General features: G+C 49.6%; 2 protein-coding genes across 2 annotated transcripts in view; both read right to left on the bottom strand.

Annotated features, from left to right (window-relative positions):
• Positions 1-5,779, bottom strand: part of LOC125953474 (cytochrome P450 4c3-like) — an 8,552-nt gene extending 2,773 nt beyond the window's left edge. The window contains exons 1-2 of the mRNA XM_049683088.1: positions 5,412-5,779; positions 2,317-2,432 (exon numbers count right to left, since the gene is read on the bottom strand). Coding sequence (XP_049539045.1) covers positions 2,317-2,432; positions 5,412-5,631 — 336 coding nt within the window. The 5' untranslated portion in view covers positions 5,632-5,779. The remainder of the gene's footprint in view (positions 1-2,316; positions 2,433-5,411) is intronic.
• A 7,127-nt stretch (positions 5,780-12,906) lies between these two features.
• On the bottom strand, positions 12,907-19,412 carry LOC125954221 (cytochrome P450 4c3-like). The gene is made up of 5 exons (XM_049684334.1): positions 19,080-19,412; positions 14,532-14,647; positions 14,168-14,447; positions 13,952-14,021; positions 12,907-13,854 (listed from the first exon to the last, which is right to left on the bottom strand). The coding sequence occupies exons 1-5, from the start codon at positions 19,321-19,323 to the stop codon at positions 12,921-12,923; spliced, it is 1,644 nt and encodes a 547-aa protein (XP_049540291.1). The 5' UTR covers positions 19,324-19,412; the 3' UTR covers positions 12,907-12,920.
• Between the last annotated feature and the right edge of the window lie 102 nt (positions 19,413-19,514).

The following is a 19,514-nucleotide window of genomic DNA, read 5'->3' as shown; positions in this document are numbered from 1 at the left end:
GCCCAGGGGATTTCATTTTTGCCTTCGGAAAACAACGAAACGAAAACGATGCCAGGGTGGTGTCCGGCCAGCAGCCAAACGATGGACGCCAATCGTAGAAAATGAAATCAGCATCGAGAGGGAGAGTGAGTCTTAACCTTTTCAGCGCCAAGCTCCATGCAAAACTGGACGGCATTCTTGAACTCACTCTTCTTCGTTCTCGATTTCGTCGCGTTCGCGTGGAGTGCAGAATTCCGAAAAATTCTGCGATTAAGCAAGCATTTCTCCGCCGGTTTCTGGCGTGTGCTGTAGAACGTTGGGTTGAATGTTACCAAAATGGAACCGGTTTTTTTAGGGAGGGGGCTATATTAGTTATGCATCGAAACGAATGTCGTCCCGGTATCGTAGCGTGTGTCTATCGCCATTACCTGGTTGTCTTGCCTGTTGTTTCGAACCGAAAGGTCCGATCGATCTGCGTCGTTGTCAAATGTGCGGCTAGCTTGCACAACGTACCCACTAATCGCATACAATCAGCAAAGCACGCCATCTTTTGGTGATAGTTTTGCAATCTTCCCACACAACAACCGTCCTTCTATTTCTCTTTCACTCTCTATCTCTGACCATCCCATCCTCCTTCGGTCCGTCACCCGTGACCAACATATTCTTGTGTCGTCTTGATAGTGAACAGTAGTAGGCCCGCGGCCATGCGTGAGAGTCGATGCGAACGGATGGCAGTTTGCTTTGAAATCATTCGAACACGGAGCTATCTAAGAGGCTGGTTGTTCGCTAGTTGCATGATTTGGGGGGCTGTCGGTTGTATGATTTTGGCAACATTGGCAAGGTCCGTGTTGCAATCGGAGGTGGCTGTAAGTCGTAGCCGATGTAAAAAGATAAGGTGGCATTCGGGGTTAGCTCAACGATGATCTAACGTTGGCAGTTGGCAGTTTTTTTCTTTGACTACTCCGAGCCCAGATGAGAGGCTGCACTTGCTGACCACCACTACAAGATCCGAATTTCTGTCTGCCTTTGACATATTTGACCAAGTAGGTGCTGCGCATGAAAGTTCCGTTTTTAGCTACAAGTTTAAACAGTATCGCGTGCGTCCACCGTTGCGATCAACAAACAACTCACAGCAGGATGGTTACGGATGATTCGTCGCTGGTGTGACGCTCCAGAAGCTTCTGGTTGAGTGAATCCGTGGAAACCGGTTATATTTCCGTGTTTCATTCCAAAACTTTGATACTGAAGCAAACCAGAAGATAGATGCATTCAGCAAGGCACCAGTTATTGGTACAGAAGAGGAATCTGTTGGAAATTTGTGGTTTTGTGTTTTTGTTGTCGCATGATTTCTATCATCAATGCATACATACATACATACATACATTTTGATTTTTTTTTGATGATTTTTGTAATTACAACACATTAACATCGGTAACTGATTAATGCATATGTATGCATCCGAAGCCTTGCTGTCAACTGATAACATTTTAATGTAATTCAAATGAGGCACCACCGACCACCAAAATATGCCACGGCTACGCAACATCGAGCACAGCGATAGTGAGAAAATACGGGGTAAACGAGCCAAACGGTTAGCGCGGGGGAGGGGGGGGGGGGGTTGCGGAGGTGGAGGCAGCAAGGTGGCATTTGTTAAGCAATTTACTTAATCAACATTTAATGTGGGGGAAACATTTGCTCCCCGGTTATAGGACTAATCGTGTCAATTGTGTTCCAACAACAAACGGCTTCTTCTTTCCTTTTGCCATTCCAGTGTGCAGGTCATTTTTTGTTGTTGTTGTTAAGACGGGAGATGGTTTCGGATGCTTCCCTCCCTGTGTTGCTACGATGGTACGAGACAGTCACAATTCGCTATTCGGTGGATTCCATCAGACTATGCTTGACCCGCTGCTGCTGCTGCTGCTGCTTCGTGGCGTGAAACGTGCCACGTTGCGAAAGCGTTCGTTCTGGTTAGTGTTTTTTTTTCTTTGAATTGGTGAATTGAGGGCGAGGTAGCCCCCCTTCCCCCGTTGGGTGGGTCATTTTTGTGGACTGAAATCCAAAGAGAGCAGCAGGGTGCCCCATACATCACGCGCACTGAGTGCGCTCATCTCCCACGCTTCAAGCAAGCGCTGCAGGTGTCCCTCCGCCCGACAGCAATAATTCCTATTCCGTCGACCTTCACCATTGCCCCGACTGTTGACAGACAACACCCTCTGGCCTCTGGAAAGCACCGCACCTGGCGCACTGAAAGCCAATGCGTGTCCGTCCTAGTTCTGCACGTCTCCGGCGAGAGCGAGCGCCCTCTCTAATGGGTATTTGCGCTAGGCGCTTACTTACCTCGACGGCACTGGCTTTGGAGATCATCACGTACGGCAGGGGACCGTTCCACGCCCGGCTAAAACCTTGATTCCGTCCGTACAGCTTCCGGATGGCGATGATGCGGTTGAAAATCTCTGCGAAACGGAACGGCATGAAGCAGAGAGAGAGTGTGAAAAGGCGCGGCGTGTGAAAACAGGGAAAATTACATCGTTGTAGGAGGGAACGTCGTAAACCTCGAGAACGTAAGGAACTGCTGCTTCTTCTTCTTCGCCTTGGAACGAGGACACCAAACTCTACGCTCCCTATAGTACATTTGACCGCGACAGCAACGTTCAATGTAACGAAACTTTCATTGGCTTGGCATTGGGATGCGTTGCGACGCACCGCGATCGATAGCAGCTCTTGGTATAGGCAACATGCGCAAACCAACCAAGTTGTGAGAAGGTAAAACTTCTTTCATCTTAATCGTGTCGTGGCCCCGTCGCGTTCTTAACGGAAAGTTCATATCGCGCTACATGATGGCGCTTTTTGTTGCCGAATGTCCAACAAATAAGCCCCACAAACACACAGTCCCAGCTGACGCAATTCCTCCCTGCGCCCGCTTCCGGGCCTCTATCCCAACTCGTTCCATCGCGGAACGCGAGAGTCGTGTGTAAGTTTTAGCCGCACTGCCCTCCTCCCCTCCCTCCTGCGCCGATGTTTCGAGGCGTTTACAACATCAGCCCAGCCAGTTCGGAACAAGATGGATTCGATTCGAGCTGATTGGATCCATTCGCGTTCCGATTTCTGTCTGCTTGCTTGCTTGCTTCTTCTTCTGCTGCTCACTTTTGGGCGGTTAGTTAGTTGATGGACTAAAACCGGCGGGCCCCTTCGATTGGTATTTTGATTAGCCACCACCAGCCACGCGCTTTGCGTAACTATTGCGCATTTTCTGCTGCCAACCACCCAAAAGACGCCAAAAGCTTGCTGCTGTCTTGCTGTCGTTAAAGGGTTTTTGGAGGTGACTTCTACTTTAGTCGCGGTGTTGGAGCGAGGGAGGGGGGGGGGGGGCGGCCGGAACTTATCGAAACCTTGGCGAACGGCGGCGTCACCTTTACTTGTTACTTCCCTTCCCTCTCGCCGAATTGTGCATTTATCGTGTAAATGTAATAAATGTTTATATGGATCATATCAAATTATTATCCCTAAAAAAAAAGACACACACACACACACACACAAGGTGCTATAAAACAAATCACCTAGCAGCAGCTGCTGCTGCCTTCGATCGATCGGTGCTGGAGCAGCAGTGCGATCGGCGCACCAATCGTCTCAAAGTCGACGGAAGTTCAATGATAGCCACCTGCTCGCTTATTTTTGGCTCGATTTGATCGCGATTTGATGATAGGAGACATGTTGGTGGTGGTGGTGCTGTTGCTGTTGCTGTTGCTGCTGCTGCTGATTGGACCTGATGGACTCGGGTGGTCAAATGACATTGAGCATTGAGGTGTAGCACACTGCCGAAACCTTCGCCGAATAGGCTGTTGATTTAGACGGATTAGTGCCTCGATAGTGGCCGCTCGAAGTGTGAACGAAGAACGCAGTTTGAAAGTGGGATGCGCCGTGTCAGGCCCTGCCCTGCCCTGCCCTACTTCAACACAGCGTTCCCTTCCGCTGTAGCGCGCTGTGCGTACTGCTGTGATGTCTGATAGCATGCGGCTTTGTTGTTAGTGAGATTCCCATTTGTGCTGTGTGCTGGAGGAACTTGAGGAATTTGAGCAAATCCAATCCACAAACACGCAACTTATCGATGACGTTAGACGGTAGACGTCTACCTGCCACACACACACACACATAGGACCAAGGGGATGTCAATCCCATTCACCTGGCCTTCCGAAAGGCCTATCCGACGTTAATCTTGTATCCATCTAGTGGTTCTTCCCGCTCTCGCTCTTTCTATCTCTCTCTCGGAAAGCGAAAGCGATTAATCTTGCTGGCGTCAATGGATGTTATGCAATGGCCAGCTCACCCAAAATCCAATCCCCAAAGCCGCAGCATCGTCCGTCGCGTTTCAAAATGGGGAAACCGTGTAGACAAAAGCCGTCTCTAAAGCGGTCTTAGATAAAACGGCTGCTAGCTGCGCTGGTGATGCTGCGCTGGAGTGGAATTCTCCAACCGTGTAGGAGTCACGTCCCTAACGCATGCCCATGCCGTATCGGCCCAAGGGATCGGCATCGGGTTTTGCATATCCAAGCAGCATCCAGCAGCAGTGTACGGGGGCATGCTGCAGCGTACGTTTGAAAAAAAAAAAAATAAAAACACCCCAACATATTATCTGCCGGCCGAGCGCGAAAGGGGAACGTCCATATTTAGAATTCCAATCACGGTGCACATCAGTGGTGGTGGTGTGGCGCAGTAGCCAGGCATATCGTGTCGTCATGCCGTTACCGTTTGCCGGTGCACAGGTGCACAACTACACAAAGGTACATTAAGCCAGCAGGCTGTGGGGTGGTAGGAATTTAGGATTTTCTACCTTACCGGAAGTGCTGGTGGTGGAACCACCCGATCGACCTTGGTCTAATCATGTGATGCGGTCACATCACAAGAAGCAGTCAACCCCTGCGACACATCTAATCAGCACAAGAAAGGCTCATTGTGGTGTAGAACAACACCAAAGGCCTAGGACGATAGGGTCGAGGAACCGAAAAACACGAAAAACAAGAACCACACGTGCTGTTTGTCGATCACGTCACGGTTTTAATCCAGAGTGAGATTCGGTTCGGTTCGGTTCGTTCGCGCCGGATATCGATCCGTTGACCTCGGGCGGCGTGTGTTTGTGTGTGTGTTTGCGGATTTGATTAGCATTTCGGTGATCGCTGAGGCAACAAACAACAAGGAAACACGCACGCACGGGTCATCGCAGGGGAGGTGGAGATGATCCGAAGGACGGGGTCCGAGGGGTCGAGGAAGCAAAAGGAATCTTGGAAAGAAGCGATATGACAATGGTGTTAGGTGAGGAGGAGGAGGAGGAGGAGGGAGGGAAGGGTGTAAATGATGGGTAGAAGGACGCGATGGCAAAGCGTGGACACGTGTGGGTTACACACCCCGTTGGGGGCTAGGGGGTGAGGGCAACGTACCATCGTGGTCGACGTTGATGTGAAGCGTATTTCCGAGGATGGGCAGTCCGGCCGGTCCGGGAATTTTGTCAATCTGGCGCACCAGATGCGAGCGGGTCCGATTGTAGACGGCGATCGCGCACACGACCGCCGTCACCAGCAGCAGCGTGATCGGCGAGAAAATGGCGCTCAGCTTCGTCAGCTTCGTCAGCAGGATGCTGCCACCGAGCAGGCTCTCCATGGCCACTCCGGGGGAAGTACTAGTACTAGGCTGGTTGATTGTCGATTTTGGGAAAATTTCAGGTTTGTGGTTGTGGGTGCTGGCTGGATTCGGTTTCCCTCACTGAACACCCACGTACACGCACACACACACAAAACACAACACACACCAACAAACACACAGTTAATTGAAATTAGACCGTTTGAACGGGATATCCGAGGGACTACACAGCCGTCGTCGTCGTCGTCGTCGTCGTCCACCACCAAATCGTCCAACGCCCGATGCTAGCCACACACTAAGCCCACCGGGTGGCACTGGTCCAATATTTATAAGCTGCTGCTGCTGCTGCTGCACAGAGTGAACGTGAGTGCACGAAAGTGAGAGTGTATGCGAGCGAACGGATAGGAGACGGATCGCGGAGGGATCGCTCAAACGCCCGCAGACGCGCGGCTGCTGGTCCGGTCCGGTCCAGGGGTTGATCTCCGATCGGTTTCGCGCGTGTGTTTGAGCCCCCCCCCTCCCTCCCACGAGGGCCGGACGGAGCATTCGAGTGGCCGCCCCGGAAGATCGCTTGTAAATCGCGCTGGGGTATTTTTTATTTTTTTAGTTTTTTTTCCGTTCTTCGTGGCCACATGGACATAAACCCCGGATCCCACGGTGCGTCCGGCTGCTGTTCCGGTTTTGTTTGCCTTCTTTCTTTATCGTGGATCCATCTTCTTCTCGTAGAATTCTATTCGAGGAAGGTTAATCGAACTTCCAAATCAAAAGTTGCCATCGGTTTATCATGTATCGCATCTTTTGTAAACCTCACCTCTTTGTTACTATAACTTTTCTCTTAAGGAGGACGCGTTTTACGTTCGTTCGTTCGCTGTCTAGAAAACGGTGCTTTTTTGTACATATTTTTGTTTTGAAAAACACAATCCATCCAGCTTTGTCGAATTGTAATGTTAGCTGGTAATAGAATGTTTGGTGCGAATTTTGGGAAAATGTATATATATAAAAGAAAAGTTGCGTACTTTCGAACGCCCATAACTTGAGAACGGATGGGCCGATTCCGCTCATTCTTGGCGCTATGAATTCGTCTTGGTCTGCTTCATATGTTGAGAAATGTTGAAAATATTCTGTCCTTTTATGGCAAATTGAAACTCTTTTTTGCGTCGATTTTCCACTTCACAGCCTACTTGATTTAATATTATTTCAAAACATTGGATGAAAACCTTTCAGCTTCAATGCATACTTCGATGAATTCAATATTCTTACTCCAATTTGATTATCATCACCTACTGTGGTACTTTTATTTTCTAAACCCATCAGACCAAAGAACGATTGGTTTGTGCAAACAAAGGATGGATTGGTTGATTCGCGATTTTGTCTTCCAACGGAGATTTGTCAAGTGGTTTATGTTTTTGTGATTATTGTGGTTAGGACAAAAACTACATTTAGTACATCAAGAACTATTTGTGATGAAATGTGAATGATTTGATTTAAATTGACTCATTTCAAAGTCAGAAGAAAAACATGCCTCCAATCAGAAGATCAAGTAGAATGTATGCATTAAAAAAGACACAAAATTTGAATGGTGATAAGTAAAAAACTATGACTGATAATTGAGTTCTGTAAACAACATATGAAAGGTAATTTTATCAATTTACTTGCAAATGAAACATCTATCGGTCGAATTCTAAACGAGATGGCGAAAATAGTGAAGATTGTAGCAATAAGAAAAGCAAAGAAATAACTGAAACACATGTCCACAAATATGTTTTCGATCCGTTTTGTGTGAGAAATGATTCAATTACCTTCCATATGTAATTCATAGAACTCAATTATCTGTCTTTTTTCTCAACACCTTTCAAATATTGTCTTTTTTTTCAACGCGTACCTTAGGATTGCGCAGTCGAAATTAAAAGAGGCTTCAAGAGTGGCAGAACGAAGTTTGCAGGGTCAACTAGTGTATATACAAAAGAAAAAAAACTACACTGGCATCAATTTACAGGGAATCGTACATCATTTTTTACGATGTTCTTTTGACTCGATCGATGATTCTTACTTCACACAACAGCGCAGCAAGTTGAACTATTCGCTTTGTTTCGCTGTTTTAGTTAGCTTATCACTTTTATCTTTCAATTTTAGATTTAAAAAAGAAGGCATCCGTAAGGCCAAAATGTATGCCACCGGGTCTATTATTGTTTAATAGACCCGAAATTGTTCTGGCGACGGGTCTATTAAACGCTTTTGTTTTCCGGGGCGCAAGCTTGTCAGAAGGAAATGTATCTCTCGTGGGGCAGCCGAAAAAAAAAACTTCATGCGGCGAACACAACACAAAAACGTAAAAAGCTTATCCTTTCGGAGCTTTTCGGGGCCCCGAAATTTCGCCTAAAGCTTCAAACGAGCCGCGAGCCGCGCGAGCGTTGAGAGCAAGTTCCACACTTACCCGTGCATGCAAGTCTTTCGTTTGTTTTTGTTTGGACAAAACGATGGTCGCCGCGGTCGCCGCTAGTTGCCAGTGTGGCGTTTCCCACCTATAGCCCACACGCACAAGTGACTAGTGCGTGCGTGTGCGCCACGCCGCTTGACATTCTTCGCTCGCATGCAACCCCCTCCCCCACCCTCCCTTCCCGATGGTATACGCAGCCCTTGATAGAAAGATGGATGGTTGTTATTAACGAGCTGTTTAAAGATTATTAAAATACTGTCAACAGGCGGGAATATCGGGAGCAGCAGCAGCAGCAGCAATGCCTTTTCCATCCTCAGCTGAGCCTCCCCCCCTCTACTCCCCCTCATCCCCCTCATCAGGTCAGTCAACAGCCGCCGTGCTGGAGCGTGTTAAAATGATCATTAATAAATTGCTTGCCATGGCGATGGCGTACCAAGAGGAAGAGAGAGGGGATCACATTGCCTGCCCAAACCCCTCGATCCCTCCCCCCCCCCCCGCCTCCTGGACCATCCCGCTTTTTACCTAGGCGTCTGGAGCCTCTCACAGGTCGTCAAAACCGCGGCGCGCGCAAGGCCCCTCAGGTTGGGGTGCGTTTTGTGGTCTTATGAATCCTCTCTCTTCTCTCTCTTCCTTCCCTTCCGGCGCGATGGGAAGGTTTTGTTGTTTTTGGGGACTTCCTTTTTGTTTGGGGTGCCGGTGTACGAGTCGCGCACTGTAGCCGCTGGTGAAGGTTCCGGGCACGCTAATCGTCGGTACGGCCAAGCCCTGCCCCTGTCTCCACGGCATGGCACCGCATCCAATCGGATCCTTCGCGTGTCCTTGAACCTATCACGACGATGACGACGACGACGAATCATGGCCGTAGCAGGCAGGCGGCGACTGTATCGGATACTAATGAACCCATCGCCGATAACAGCTCACTCGCTTGCAGTGCAGTGCAGAGGTCGCCGCCTCCCCTCTCGGTGGATTGTGGGCTGGGTTCTGTACCGGCCAGCTCGATGCTCTTTCTCCCCGAGGTCGCGGGCGCTCGCGCATTCGCGCCGCGAACGCCATCGAATGGCATCGCGTAATTGAACGAACGAAGGGTTGGTTTAATAAGTAGCTTAGTGGTTGCGGGGCAGGGGGGGGGGGGAGCAGAGAGCAAAGCTGATTGCTCGGCATCGGTGCATCGGATTTGGCAAGGACTTAGCCCCCGTCGTCGTCGTCGTCCGACAGTGCGCTACGTCTTAAGCGGCCCATACACGCGCAATCTTATTGATCGACTGCATCGAAGCACCTGTCAATAATTGTAAAGATTTTTCAGACGCTAGAACATATATTGAGGAGTGCCCCCAATATTGAAGCAGATTTTGTGGATCTGACTGATGCAGTTTGATTGATCAATATGTCAATGCTGCTCAATACCCAAAAACGACGTGAATAAAATTTCAATAGAGCACCAATAATATTGTGTGTGTGTGTGTGGGCTGCTTTAGGCTCGGCAGCAACAACGGAGCACTCGCTCTCCACTCTAATCGAAGCCACCATTAGCTGCACCCAGGATCTCATCGCAGTGCGGCGCGGCGATTAATTGCAAAGGCAAACTCATCGTGACATTGAAATCGACTGCCGGTGGGCACTGCCCGGCGTGCTGGTCTCGTGTATTACTGCTGCTGCTGAAAGAGCAACCATTCTGTTCTGTTCAATGACGGGAATTACGAACGGCCGGTGAATGCGCAATTGTGTCGACAAGGGGTTCCTTTCTTTTCCATTTTGTTTTACTTTTGCTGCAATGCTGTGCAAGGTACGCAGAGCAGCATCGTAATAACGTGGAAAGGACTGCAATCTTAAGAGTATGAGTTACGGGAGGGGTGGGTGAGTAGCCAAACGACAATGTAGGCACCCAATGCAGACAGAGCCGCGCCGCACGAGTGGCGAGCGCAATTAATGGTAAGGTAACGGCCGAATGACGAATCATTCTCGATCTGCCTCGAGCCTGTTTTCGTTCGTCCGCTCGACCGTTTGCAACGGCAAGATGCAAGGCGAATGCGCGCGAGTGTAGGACTTGCCGTTGTTCGTCGTGTTCGTTCGCCAGTCAGAATGAAGAATTGCTCGCAACAGCCAGACAGACAGACATAGCAGAGCCGTCAAATGAGGTGGCTCTAGTGTTTAATTTCCCTTTGCTTACTCTCTCTCTCTCTCTCTCTCTCTCTCTCTCTCTCGCTCTCTTTCTTTTTCTCTCTCACTATTTCTCTGTTTTCGTATTTTTTTTTTCATCTATGTTAATTCTCATTTCCCTTTCAAACGGGATTACTCTCCGGAACAATCAGACAATAATATTGATTTATGAGTAAATCTAGTGATTGATTAGCTCTTCAAAAATACATTGTTTAGTAACCGCACTTGGATCTGGTAGAACCAGGCATACTTGGCATGTTCCATCACTTTACGAAAAGCTGGAAGAGCGATTCCTGAAGAAGAGACTTACGATAACGTTTCCCCTATTTCAGAACATTGGGATGCAGTTTGATAAAAAAAAAATGTAAATGTAAACATGCAATGATTTGCCAAGTCTAGCGCCGCTTCGTGACGTATGATATTATTTCGCCAGGCAGTGGAACTTGTTGCAAAATTTCTCTGTCCACCAGCATCAACAAAATGATTACATAATGAACTTTATTATAAAAATGTCTCCATTTGTTACAGTAGTAGCATAATTTTGCACCAAATTAATCCCAACAGCAAATGGTTTGGAATGTAAACTACTGTTAAATCTTCACGCAAGTAGTAAAACAAATCATCACAAACGAATCAGCAACTCAGAAAAAATGGCAAAATTTCGCATAAACCTACTCTACTTGCCAGATCGAAAGGAGCCGTCCACCGTGCACGTGTCGGAGTGACGGATCCAATAAAGGCGGACCAAAACCATTCGCCCCAGCCGACGAGACATCTCGTTGCGTCTCGAAATAACGCCTTTGTTGAAACAGCTGGACTTGCTTTACACGCTGTTTATTTATTTCCTTCAATTTAATTCTTTTAGCACTTCGGCTTGTGGTACAGTAGGATGTGCTGCTTTGCCTGACGACTGCGGGCGGGGCGTATTCTAGAAGAGGTTCGTCGCCCGTAGCGTGTACTCAGAGAGTCAGAGGAGCAGCCGAGCCGAGTGTCGCAAGCATTGTTGCAAGACGCTGTGTGTGCATAGGGTGTGCTCGATCGTAACGGGTCACATGGTACTACGTTGACGTTCGACGTTCGATATCGTTTAGCGACCATGCGGCATGCAGACACTATGAACCCGTTGGTTTTTTTTTTATTATTATTTGCGAATCGTTACAAATGAAGCAAAGCATCACGCAAAGGCAGACAGGGCAGCGCCAGCGAACAATCCCGAAGAAGAAAAAAAACAGAGCATCAGGATGCGCTCCTGCTCCGGTTCCGGTCGATCGGTCGGTAATTTCCTCATTACCCAGCGGCCGGTGCAGCAATTTGCTACGGTCAGGCTTTGCAATGGGGAGAAGGGGGACTTTTCGCTTTAATTAGGCAGCGCCAATCAGCCCTGATGATATTTACATACGCGATCGCGTAGATCGCGTACTTTCGGAAGCGTAGATTGATCGATCGACAGCGGCGGTGCTCGGTGGCTCGATGGCTCGGTGTTCCTTCCGTGCGCCGCGCTTGCTAAACGACAGTAATCACCAGTCATTTCGCTGCTGCATCGCAGTGATTAACAACTTTTATGTGTTCACATTACGGGGCGGGTCCGGGTGTTACACACGCGAACGCGCACGCACAGTGGAACGCAAATTGAATTTCAATTGCCAGCGCGGCTGGTCCCGGATCGCTGCCGCCGCCTCGAGCGCACGCAATGACGAGCTCAGTGACTTCAGGGATTTGTTTGGTTTTTGGTTGGTTTATTTTTGTTTGGGGTCCCCGGACACCCGGACCGGAATGGCCGTCGGCGACTGCGTACCCGACACTCACCAGGGTCAAGTTCCCGACTCCCGGCCCGGTCGCTGCAGCGCTGCGGTGACCTTTTCCCGGGTAAACTGCATATCGCGCATAGTACAGGGAAGTGTTGGAACGACATGTGTCAATTGGCACCGGCGTCCGGGGTGACGTGTGCGTGGCACCGTGCGTGTTGTTTTTTGGACCGTACATGCCGCGGCAATGCGCGGGAAGTGTCAGTCAGCCAGTCAGTCAGTCAGTCGTCGTCGTCGTCGTCGTCGTCGTCGTCGTCGTCGTCGTCGTCGTCGTCGTCGGTCAGGATATTGGCATTTTGCATGCATGCCTGCGGTTTGGATAATCAATCATTCGCATATTTAAGTCAATGGTGACCTTGGCCCCTGAGCGCTACGCCGCTTCAAGGTTCAAGGGTCAGGTAGTGTTCCAATGTGACAACCAGGCATTACACACTACACGTTGATTGTAGGATCAATCGAAGAAGAAAGAATGACTCATCCAGGGTTGGCTAAGGATTATAGCTGACTCGTTTGTTTTTTTGTTGTTGTTTTTCTTTTACTACAAGCCACACCATAGCACATCGCTATATATCCCCGTCTAACAAGATTATATGCAGTGTAATACAAAGCGTCCTTTTATAGGACGCTTCGAGCCGCGTCGCGAGAAGTTTGACTGAGAGTATCGTGTTTTTTTTGGGGTTTTCTTTCTTTTCCGTAACAAAGGTATAGAGGTGTGTGTGTGTGTGACGGGTGACTTGAACAGTCTTGTCATACTGGCAGTTCCACATCCACATAAGTTGATGGGATGACCGTTGGGACTGCTTCGACTGCGCAGAAGTCCCCCTACTTTGGAATGGTTCTGGATCGTGGTGAGGTAGTAGTAGTAGTAGTAGTAATGATATTTGTGTCGTTTGCTGTGCCCCTGGGCGCCCCTAGTCGCGCCGCGTCAGCCGTATCTTGAGTCCATCCTTGGTGCGCATCACCAGATCACCGTAGAGCGTAAGATCCTCGCGCCGGTGGACCGCCTCGATCCGGTAGTGCCGGATGACGGCCGACAGGACCGCCTTCTCCTCGAGCGCCCCAAACTTCTGACCGATGCAGTTCCGCGGTCCGGCACTGAACGGTATGAACGCGTACGGATGCCGCCCGACGACCGCTTCCGGCAGGAACCGGTCCGGATTGAACTTCTCCGGATTGGGAAAGTACTGCGGATCCCGGTGCAGCTGGTACACCATGATGACGGCATTGGTACCGGCCGGTATGTGGTACCCATCGATGTCCACCTCCTGTACCAGCGTCCGAGACAGCATCGGGATGCTCGGGAACAGCCGGAGGCTCTCCTTGATGCAGCACTCGAGGTAGCGCATCTCGGTCAGCTCGGCCATGGTCGGATGGCGGGCCGGATCGGGCCCAACGATTGAGACGATCTCCTGGTATGCCTGCTCCTGGACCGCCGGTGCCGTACCGAACAGGTACAGCATCCAGGCAAGGGCTGTGGCCGTCGTATCGTGACCGCCCAGGATGAACGTGTCCACCTCCTCCCGGATGTCATCGTCGGTCAGCAGTTGTCCATCCTCCGACAGCTCGAGGAGGAGATCGAGAAAGGCAAGCTGCCGCCGGCCACCAACGGTACCTTGGTCGGTCGCCTCGCTACCAGTATCGCCGGCTGCCTGCTTCTCCTTCTCCTGCTCGGCCTCCTGCTTGCGCTGCCGGTATAATGCGCGTCGCTCCCGGATCATGTTGTAGGCGAAATCGTGCAGTACCTTGAGGCATCGCTCGTGTTCGGCGTAGCTCTTCGTAAACCGGAAGATCCAGTCCGGCCGCAGCCAGAACTTTTGCAGCCGATCGAGAATGATCTCCGCTATTCTGTGGCGAGGAAGAAGAGGATTGGTGCGTGTGAGTGTGGGTGCGGTGCGGTCTGCGGTGTACTATACCTAGCTGCCCGGAAGAAAGGAACACCTACTTTTCATGGGCCTGCACGTACTCCGAGTCGGATTTTTGTAGCGCGTTTATCGGGAACCCCATGGCCGTTTCTGTGGATCAGAGAGAGAGAGAGAGAGAGAGAGAGAGAGAGAGAGAGAGAGAGAGAGAGAGAGAGAGACAGAGAGACGTCAGAATGAGAGGTCAAAGAGAAAGGGAAAGGAGAGCGCTCGTTCCCATTAGAACTACCTGTACCTACCGCAAATAATATCGAGTGAGGTGAGCGTCGCGTAGATGGTACAGTCGAAACCGTCCTCGTTGCCCAGCTGCTTCTCCAGCTGGCGCACCAGCTCGTACGACTGCTTGTTGAACACCTCGACGAAGTTGCTCAGTATCTTGAAGTGGAAGGTGGGGGTGAGCAGCTTGCGGCGCTGGTGCCATTTGACGGCGTGGCTCGTCAGCAGCCCGGTACCGATCCATGGTTTCAGCAAATCGTAGTCCCGCCCCTTCTCGATGTTCTTCGAGCTGGAGAGTATCCTCTGGCAGGTCAGGTGTTGGGTGAAACGTAGATATTGAGTAAAAAACATGGCCTCAGATACCTGGGGCTTCAAGTCCAGACCTACCTCGGCGGCCGACGCTTTCGAGATCAGCACGTACGGTTTCAGGCCTGCCCAAACGCGATTGAAACCCTGCCGGCGTCCGTACAGCATTCTCGCACCCGTGATGGTGCTAAACATTTCTGCCAGGATGAGTTTGTAAAACAAATGGTACCAATAAAAAGGTTGTTGGTAGGAAATGCGTCTTCCTTATTGCTCTGGTACTGGTATGGCATTTCTCCTATACAGTGGTGGTATGATGAAAAACAATTTCCGATTGCATGAGCGACCCTAAAAAGCTACAAGCAACATTAGGATAATAGATCCACCGAATGTTCTGTGCCCTGAGGTGGGTAGCTCTCGAGGTAGAAAGGTGCTGTCGTGAACCTGTCGCCACCGAACAACAACATCCCTAACATTCAAACCGCGCACCGCCATCAAACAAACACGCCCATTCACAACTTCCTTGATTGATGATGAGGTGCGCCATTAGCCTTCTCCCCTTCCCGCTTCCCCAACCCCTTGAAGAACGCGCACGACAAGACGCGGACAGCGCGGTGTTTGACCTTACGCCCAGATTGGGACCGAGCGCGAAGAATCTGGAGGAAGTTTCCAAATGTATTTTTAATTAGATCCTTCTTCAAATTCTGCCCCAATCTTCTTCTGTGAATGTTTATGGCTTGTTTGTTCGAGTCGAGTCTCACACATAGTCGCCAAGTCGCATTTCTGGTGATGACGAATAATAGCTTATGATCGACCGAACCGAGGTCCAGGTCCAGGTGTTGTGTTTTTGGCTGATGGCTGAACAATCCTTAAGGTCATCGGTTAGTTATCGTCAAATCGGCCTAGTGCGGGAAACAGGGGATGGAAACAATCAACAATGCGTGCTTCTCTTTCCGCTGACAGTAGCGGCCCTTAGACACGGTAAAAAAAACATATTAAAAACATTGTATACCACGTGGAACTGTATGGTATACTTTACCATATCTCGTGACAATTACCACACACATCCCATTGAAATACTTTTAGCGTGTGTAGAGACGTCACGTCAGAGAATCCCAAACCCCACCAAACATGACGGCGGGGGCCCAGACCCAAAAGCTTAGGTCATTCTCTTTGGTCATTCTCACGATGTTTCGGCATATCAGTTGCGGGTTTCACAATGCGCTCCAGTGATATGTAATGCGCGTGAAAGTATGGTATGTGCGCAGAGGTTGAGGCGGGGCAGTACGTCGGGGACGTCCCCGGGTCGGGCACGCGTCCTTGATTCGAAAACAAGGTCACCTCGACCAAAACGTTGTGCCTGTTTCATCCGCGCGACGGGGACATCCGTTCACTTTACAGCAGCAGCACCAGAAGCCGACTGTCCGTCCGTTTACCGTTCCCATTCACGAGTTCACGAATCACACACCTCAAGAAGATGCGAGATGCGAGTACACGCGATGGGATGGCGTACTTTTGGTACACCGAGTATAGTGTGCGCTATCTCGAAGCCGCGGTTCGCTCTTCTCGACAGTGTTCACAAAAAAAAACAGGTCTGGAACAGTTCATATTTGGACGCTAATTTTTAATCATTGCAGCGCGCCTAGTGGTCGCCTCTGGAATTCTGCGTTAACAGCGCTTTAATCAGTATTAGTCTGTTTATTTAGTGGTCAAATGTTTGTCAGAAATTGATCCACACCTTCAACAGTTATCACCGCGTGTAATGCGCGTAAAAACGATATCTGTACACTCACTATTTGGATGGAGGAAAACCCACGAAAGTTTTGAAATTTCCAAACTCAACTCAACATACCGCATGTAAACGTTACTGGGGGGCTTTTTCCTTGATCTTAGCAAACAAAAACATCCGGAAAAGTGTAACAAATGCCCGATTCTGCAGACTAAAGTGAGTCGACAATCCTAGGATGTCTTCAGCGTGATACCACTAAAAAAAAAAAACTCACGACACTCGACATAACAGTTCGGCAAATATGTGTAAGAGCAGCTTTAAGGTCGTATCATGCCAGAAAACAGCCAAATAGGACCCCCTAGAGCACAGGTTGGTTGTCCCAAATCCGTGCAAGGAAACTGTATCAACAAGTGTTGGGCCGAATTCAAACCATGCGTTTCGAAAATGGCCGGGAAAAAAATTTGACTTTGCCAACCATAGGAGGAATGGTTTAGGAAGGATTCGGTTTATTTATGGAGATAAATTTGCCCGTAAGATGATGATTTGGCATCGGATCGGAAATTGTTACCAAATGAAATCAAATGTTTTCAACATTTGGGGCAACATTCATTCGAAATTTGTGCAAAAAACGAGTGTCTAGAGAAAAGGATTTTGTGCTACATTTATCCACCTGAATGATCCTGTGTTAGATTGAGCATGATCTAGGTAGCTGTTCTTACCAAAGGTGTAGCGTTAATTTTTCATTTTTCATTTGATTTCATAGCGAAAGCATCAATCCTCCAAAATGTCTAGATTTTCGTTCTATCGATTACAATTATCAAAAGAAAGCTTAGAAATCATATAAAAAATGTATTAAAACCATCTGATACAAAAGAACTGTGCAACAAGTGGGCAAATGATGTGACTTACTGTACTGTGCAAAAACAAAATGAGTGACGTTAAAGTAAAAGCTTCAAAAATGATATAAAAGTTACGGAATAACTTTCATCAATATTTCATAATACAATATTCCTAAAAGGTAATATAAAAAAACCTACAAAATGACTCCTTTCCTTTTCTTTATACGTCATTTTTTGGCTGAGATAGGGCCTATTCTGTGCGGCCAAATATTCACTTGTTCCCGGTGGCTTTAGCCACAGGAAGTTGGAAGCTGCCAACCACCGAACGCCGAAAACACAGACAACAAAACCTCAAAAACCTCGAAAAAACCGAAAAACCTTTCGCCGAAATGGTCGCCACCGCGTCGTCTGGTGTACCACACTCGGGCTCCCGAGTACCTGTGTGTTGGAATAAAATGGAAAGGACTCACCGAGGATGCACCGAATATGCCACCGCTGCGGACTGCTGCATTTCGGTGCAAAACCTCTCAAGGTTAATCGACGGGTTTGTGTCGGGCACCGTTACCCTCGGCTCGGCTTAACGGTTCCTTCTGTTTCGACCCTACAACCCCCCCCCCCCCTCCTAGGGAGTGATCCATTCACTTCGGTGCGTTCCCTTTTCGTTCTCCGTTACCAGCAGGGCTGCTGCTGCTGCTGCTGCTGCTGCAAATGCCGCAATTGTAGTCGAAATACTGCGGCCACAGGAGAAGTCGCATCTGGAAATATCATGCAACGTTGCTCCATATTGCCGCAAACAGCAGCAGACTGGTTGCCGAGTCTTATCAATTTGGATTACCGTAAATGATTCCACCACTGGCTGAGGCACAAAATAGAAAATGCATCCGAAATGCGCCTCCAATTTGTGGCGTTGGCGTTGCGAAAGTGCCGTCGAGGATAAGGAGTAGTGCCGCGTGGAGACCTGTCATGCATCATCTACTACATTAGAGGCCCCCGGAGTTGAGGACGGTGACGATGTTGAGTTGCTGCACACGCCACCTCTCACTGGGCTGGGGGATGGGGGTGGGGGTTCCATTTATGCAGGCGTGCCACTGGAGGCGATGACGCCTCCAATAAGCAATGCTAATGCCTAAAAGTATCTCTTCATCATCATTAGTCACGCCCGTGTGAACTGGAATGCTAATACGCCGGCGGACCGCCATTCGCTTGGGACTTGGGCCATTTTCTGGAGCCCGAAGATCGATGCGTCCATCCATTCCGAGCCCACGAGCGGTGTCAGAAAGGGGGTTCGTCAGCCGGATGTGTGTGTGTGCTATATGTCGCGCGGTCGCGAAACTTCCATCTCGTCCTCCGGCGCTAACACATAACTAAAAATGGTGGGCCATCGCGTGTGTGTGTGTGTGTCTGTTTGATGACGCAGGAAGTCATTTGACAAACTTGTGCACGGGCGATGATTATGTTGACGAGCGCTCGGCTGCGAAGATGCGTCTACTGGTCCGTGACGGACGCGGGCTTCCAAGGGCTCCAAGGGCTCGTAACAGCTTAGGAGCGTGAGGAGCAGAGCGTGGCCAATCTGTGGGCAGTTCAAAAGGGCTTGGAAGGAAGGCCTCGCAAGGGGCCTTGAACGGGTGGACGGTGACGGCGGGCGGGCGGACGGGCGGCTCTATGCGCATTTTGAGTTTTGGTCACTGCACGCGTTTCTGATCGCAACATCTCGCATTGAACATAACACGAGTAGTCCCCACGCTCGATCGCAGCTTTCACTGTTTGTGAAACCCTTCTGCTTTGATTTGTCATTTGTTTTAACTTGAAGGGGCTGCTAAATCTTTTGTTACAGACGCCTGCGACGAAAGCAACTGTTGCAAACATTCAAAACCACACACAGGTCACAGGTAAGAGCAACATTGATCCTGGACCATGCTCTCGGCCATCCGATCCTCCAACTTTCTAACTAGTGACCGATAATTCCCCCCTCGATCTGATTGATTGTTTGTTTTTCGTCGACACTTTGATTGATTTCTGCTCATCAATGGTTGAATGGTGGGTTCTCCGTCGAGTTTTGCTTACCATCGCGATCCACCAGCCACTGGAGGCTGTTGCCCAGCAGGGGCAGGGCGGCCGGTCCGGGAATCCGATCGATGTGCTTCACCAGCTCGGCACGTCGCACGTAGAACGCGATGCTCGAGATGGCGACGGCCAGCAGCACTATCCAGGTGGTGGGCGACAGCAGCAGGACGGCCTTTGGCAACGGGGCCGCCCACAGGCTGGACAGGGCTGTTGGGCTCAGCAGTACGGTCCAGTTCAGCGCCATGACCGTCGTCGGGACGCACACAAAAGCTCCCAGCAGGCAAACAACGAACCCACACTCGCCTCTTCTCTCTCTCTCTCTCTCTCTCTCGATATTCTTATCTAACCGTTTAGCACTGCCGTTTCACGTTCTAGAATCACACATACGCACACCCACACACACACACACACACACACACACACGTACACGACAAC

This window comes from Anopheles darlingi, chromosome X, assembly GCF_943734745.1.
Source record: "Anopheles darlingi chromosome X, idAnoDarlMG_H_01, whole genome shotgun sequence".
NCBI lineage: Eukaryota > Metazoa > Arthropoda > Insecta > Diptera > Culicidae > Anopheles > Anopheles darlingi.
The sequence above is the reverse complement of the archived record's forward strand: the minus strand, read 5'-3'. Positions and strand labels throughout refer to the sequence as shown.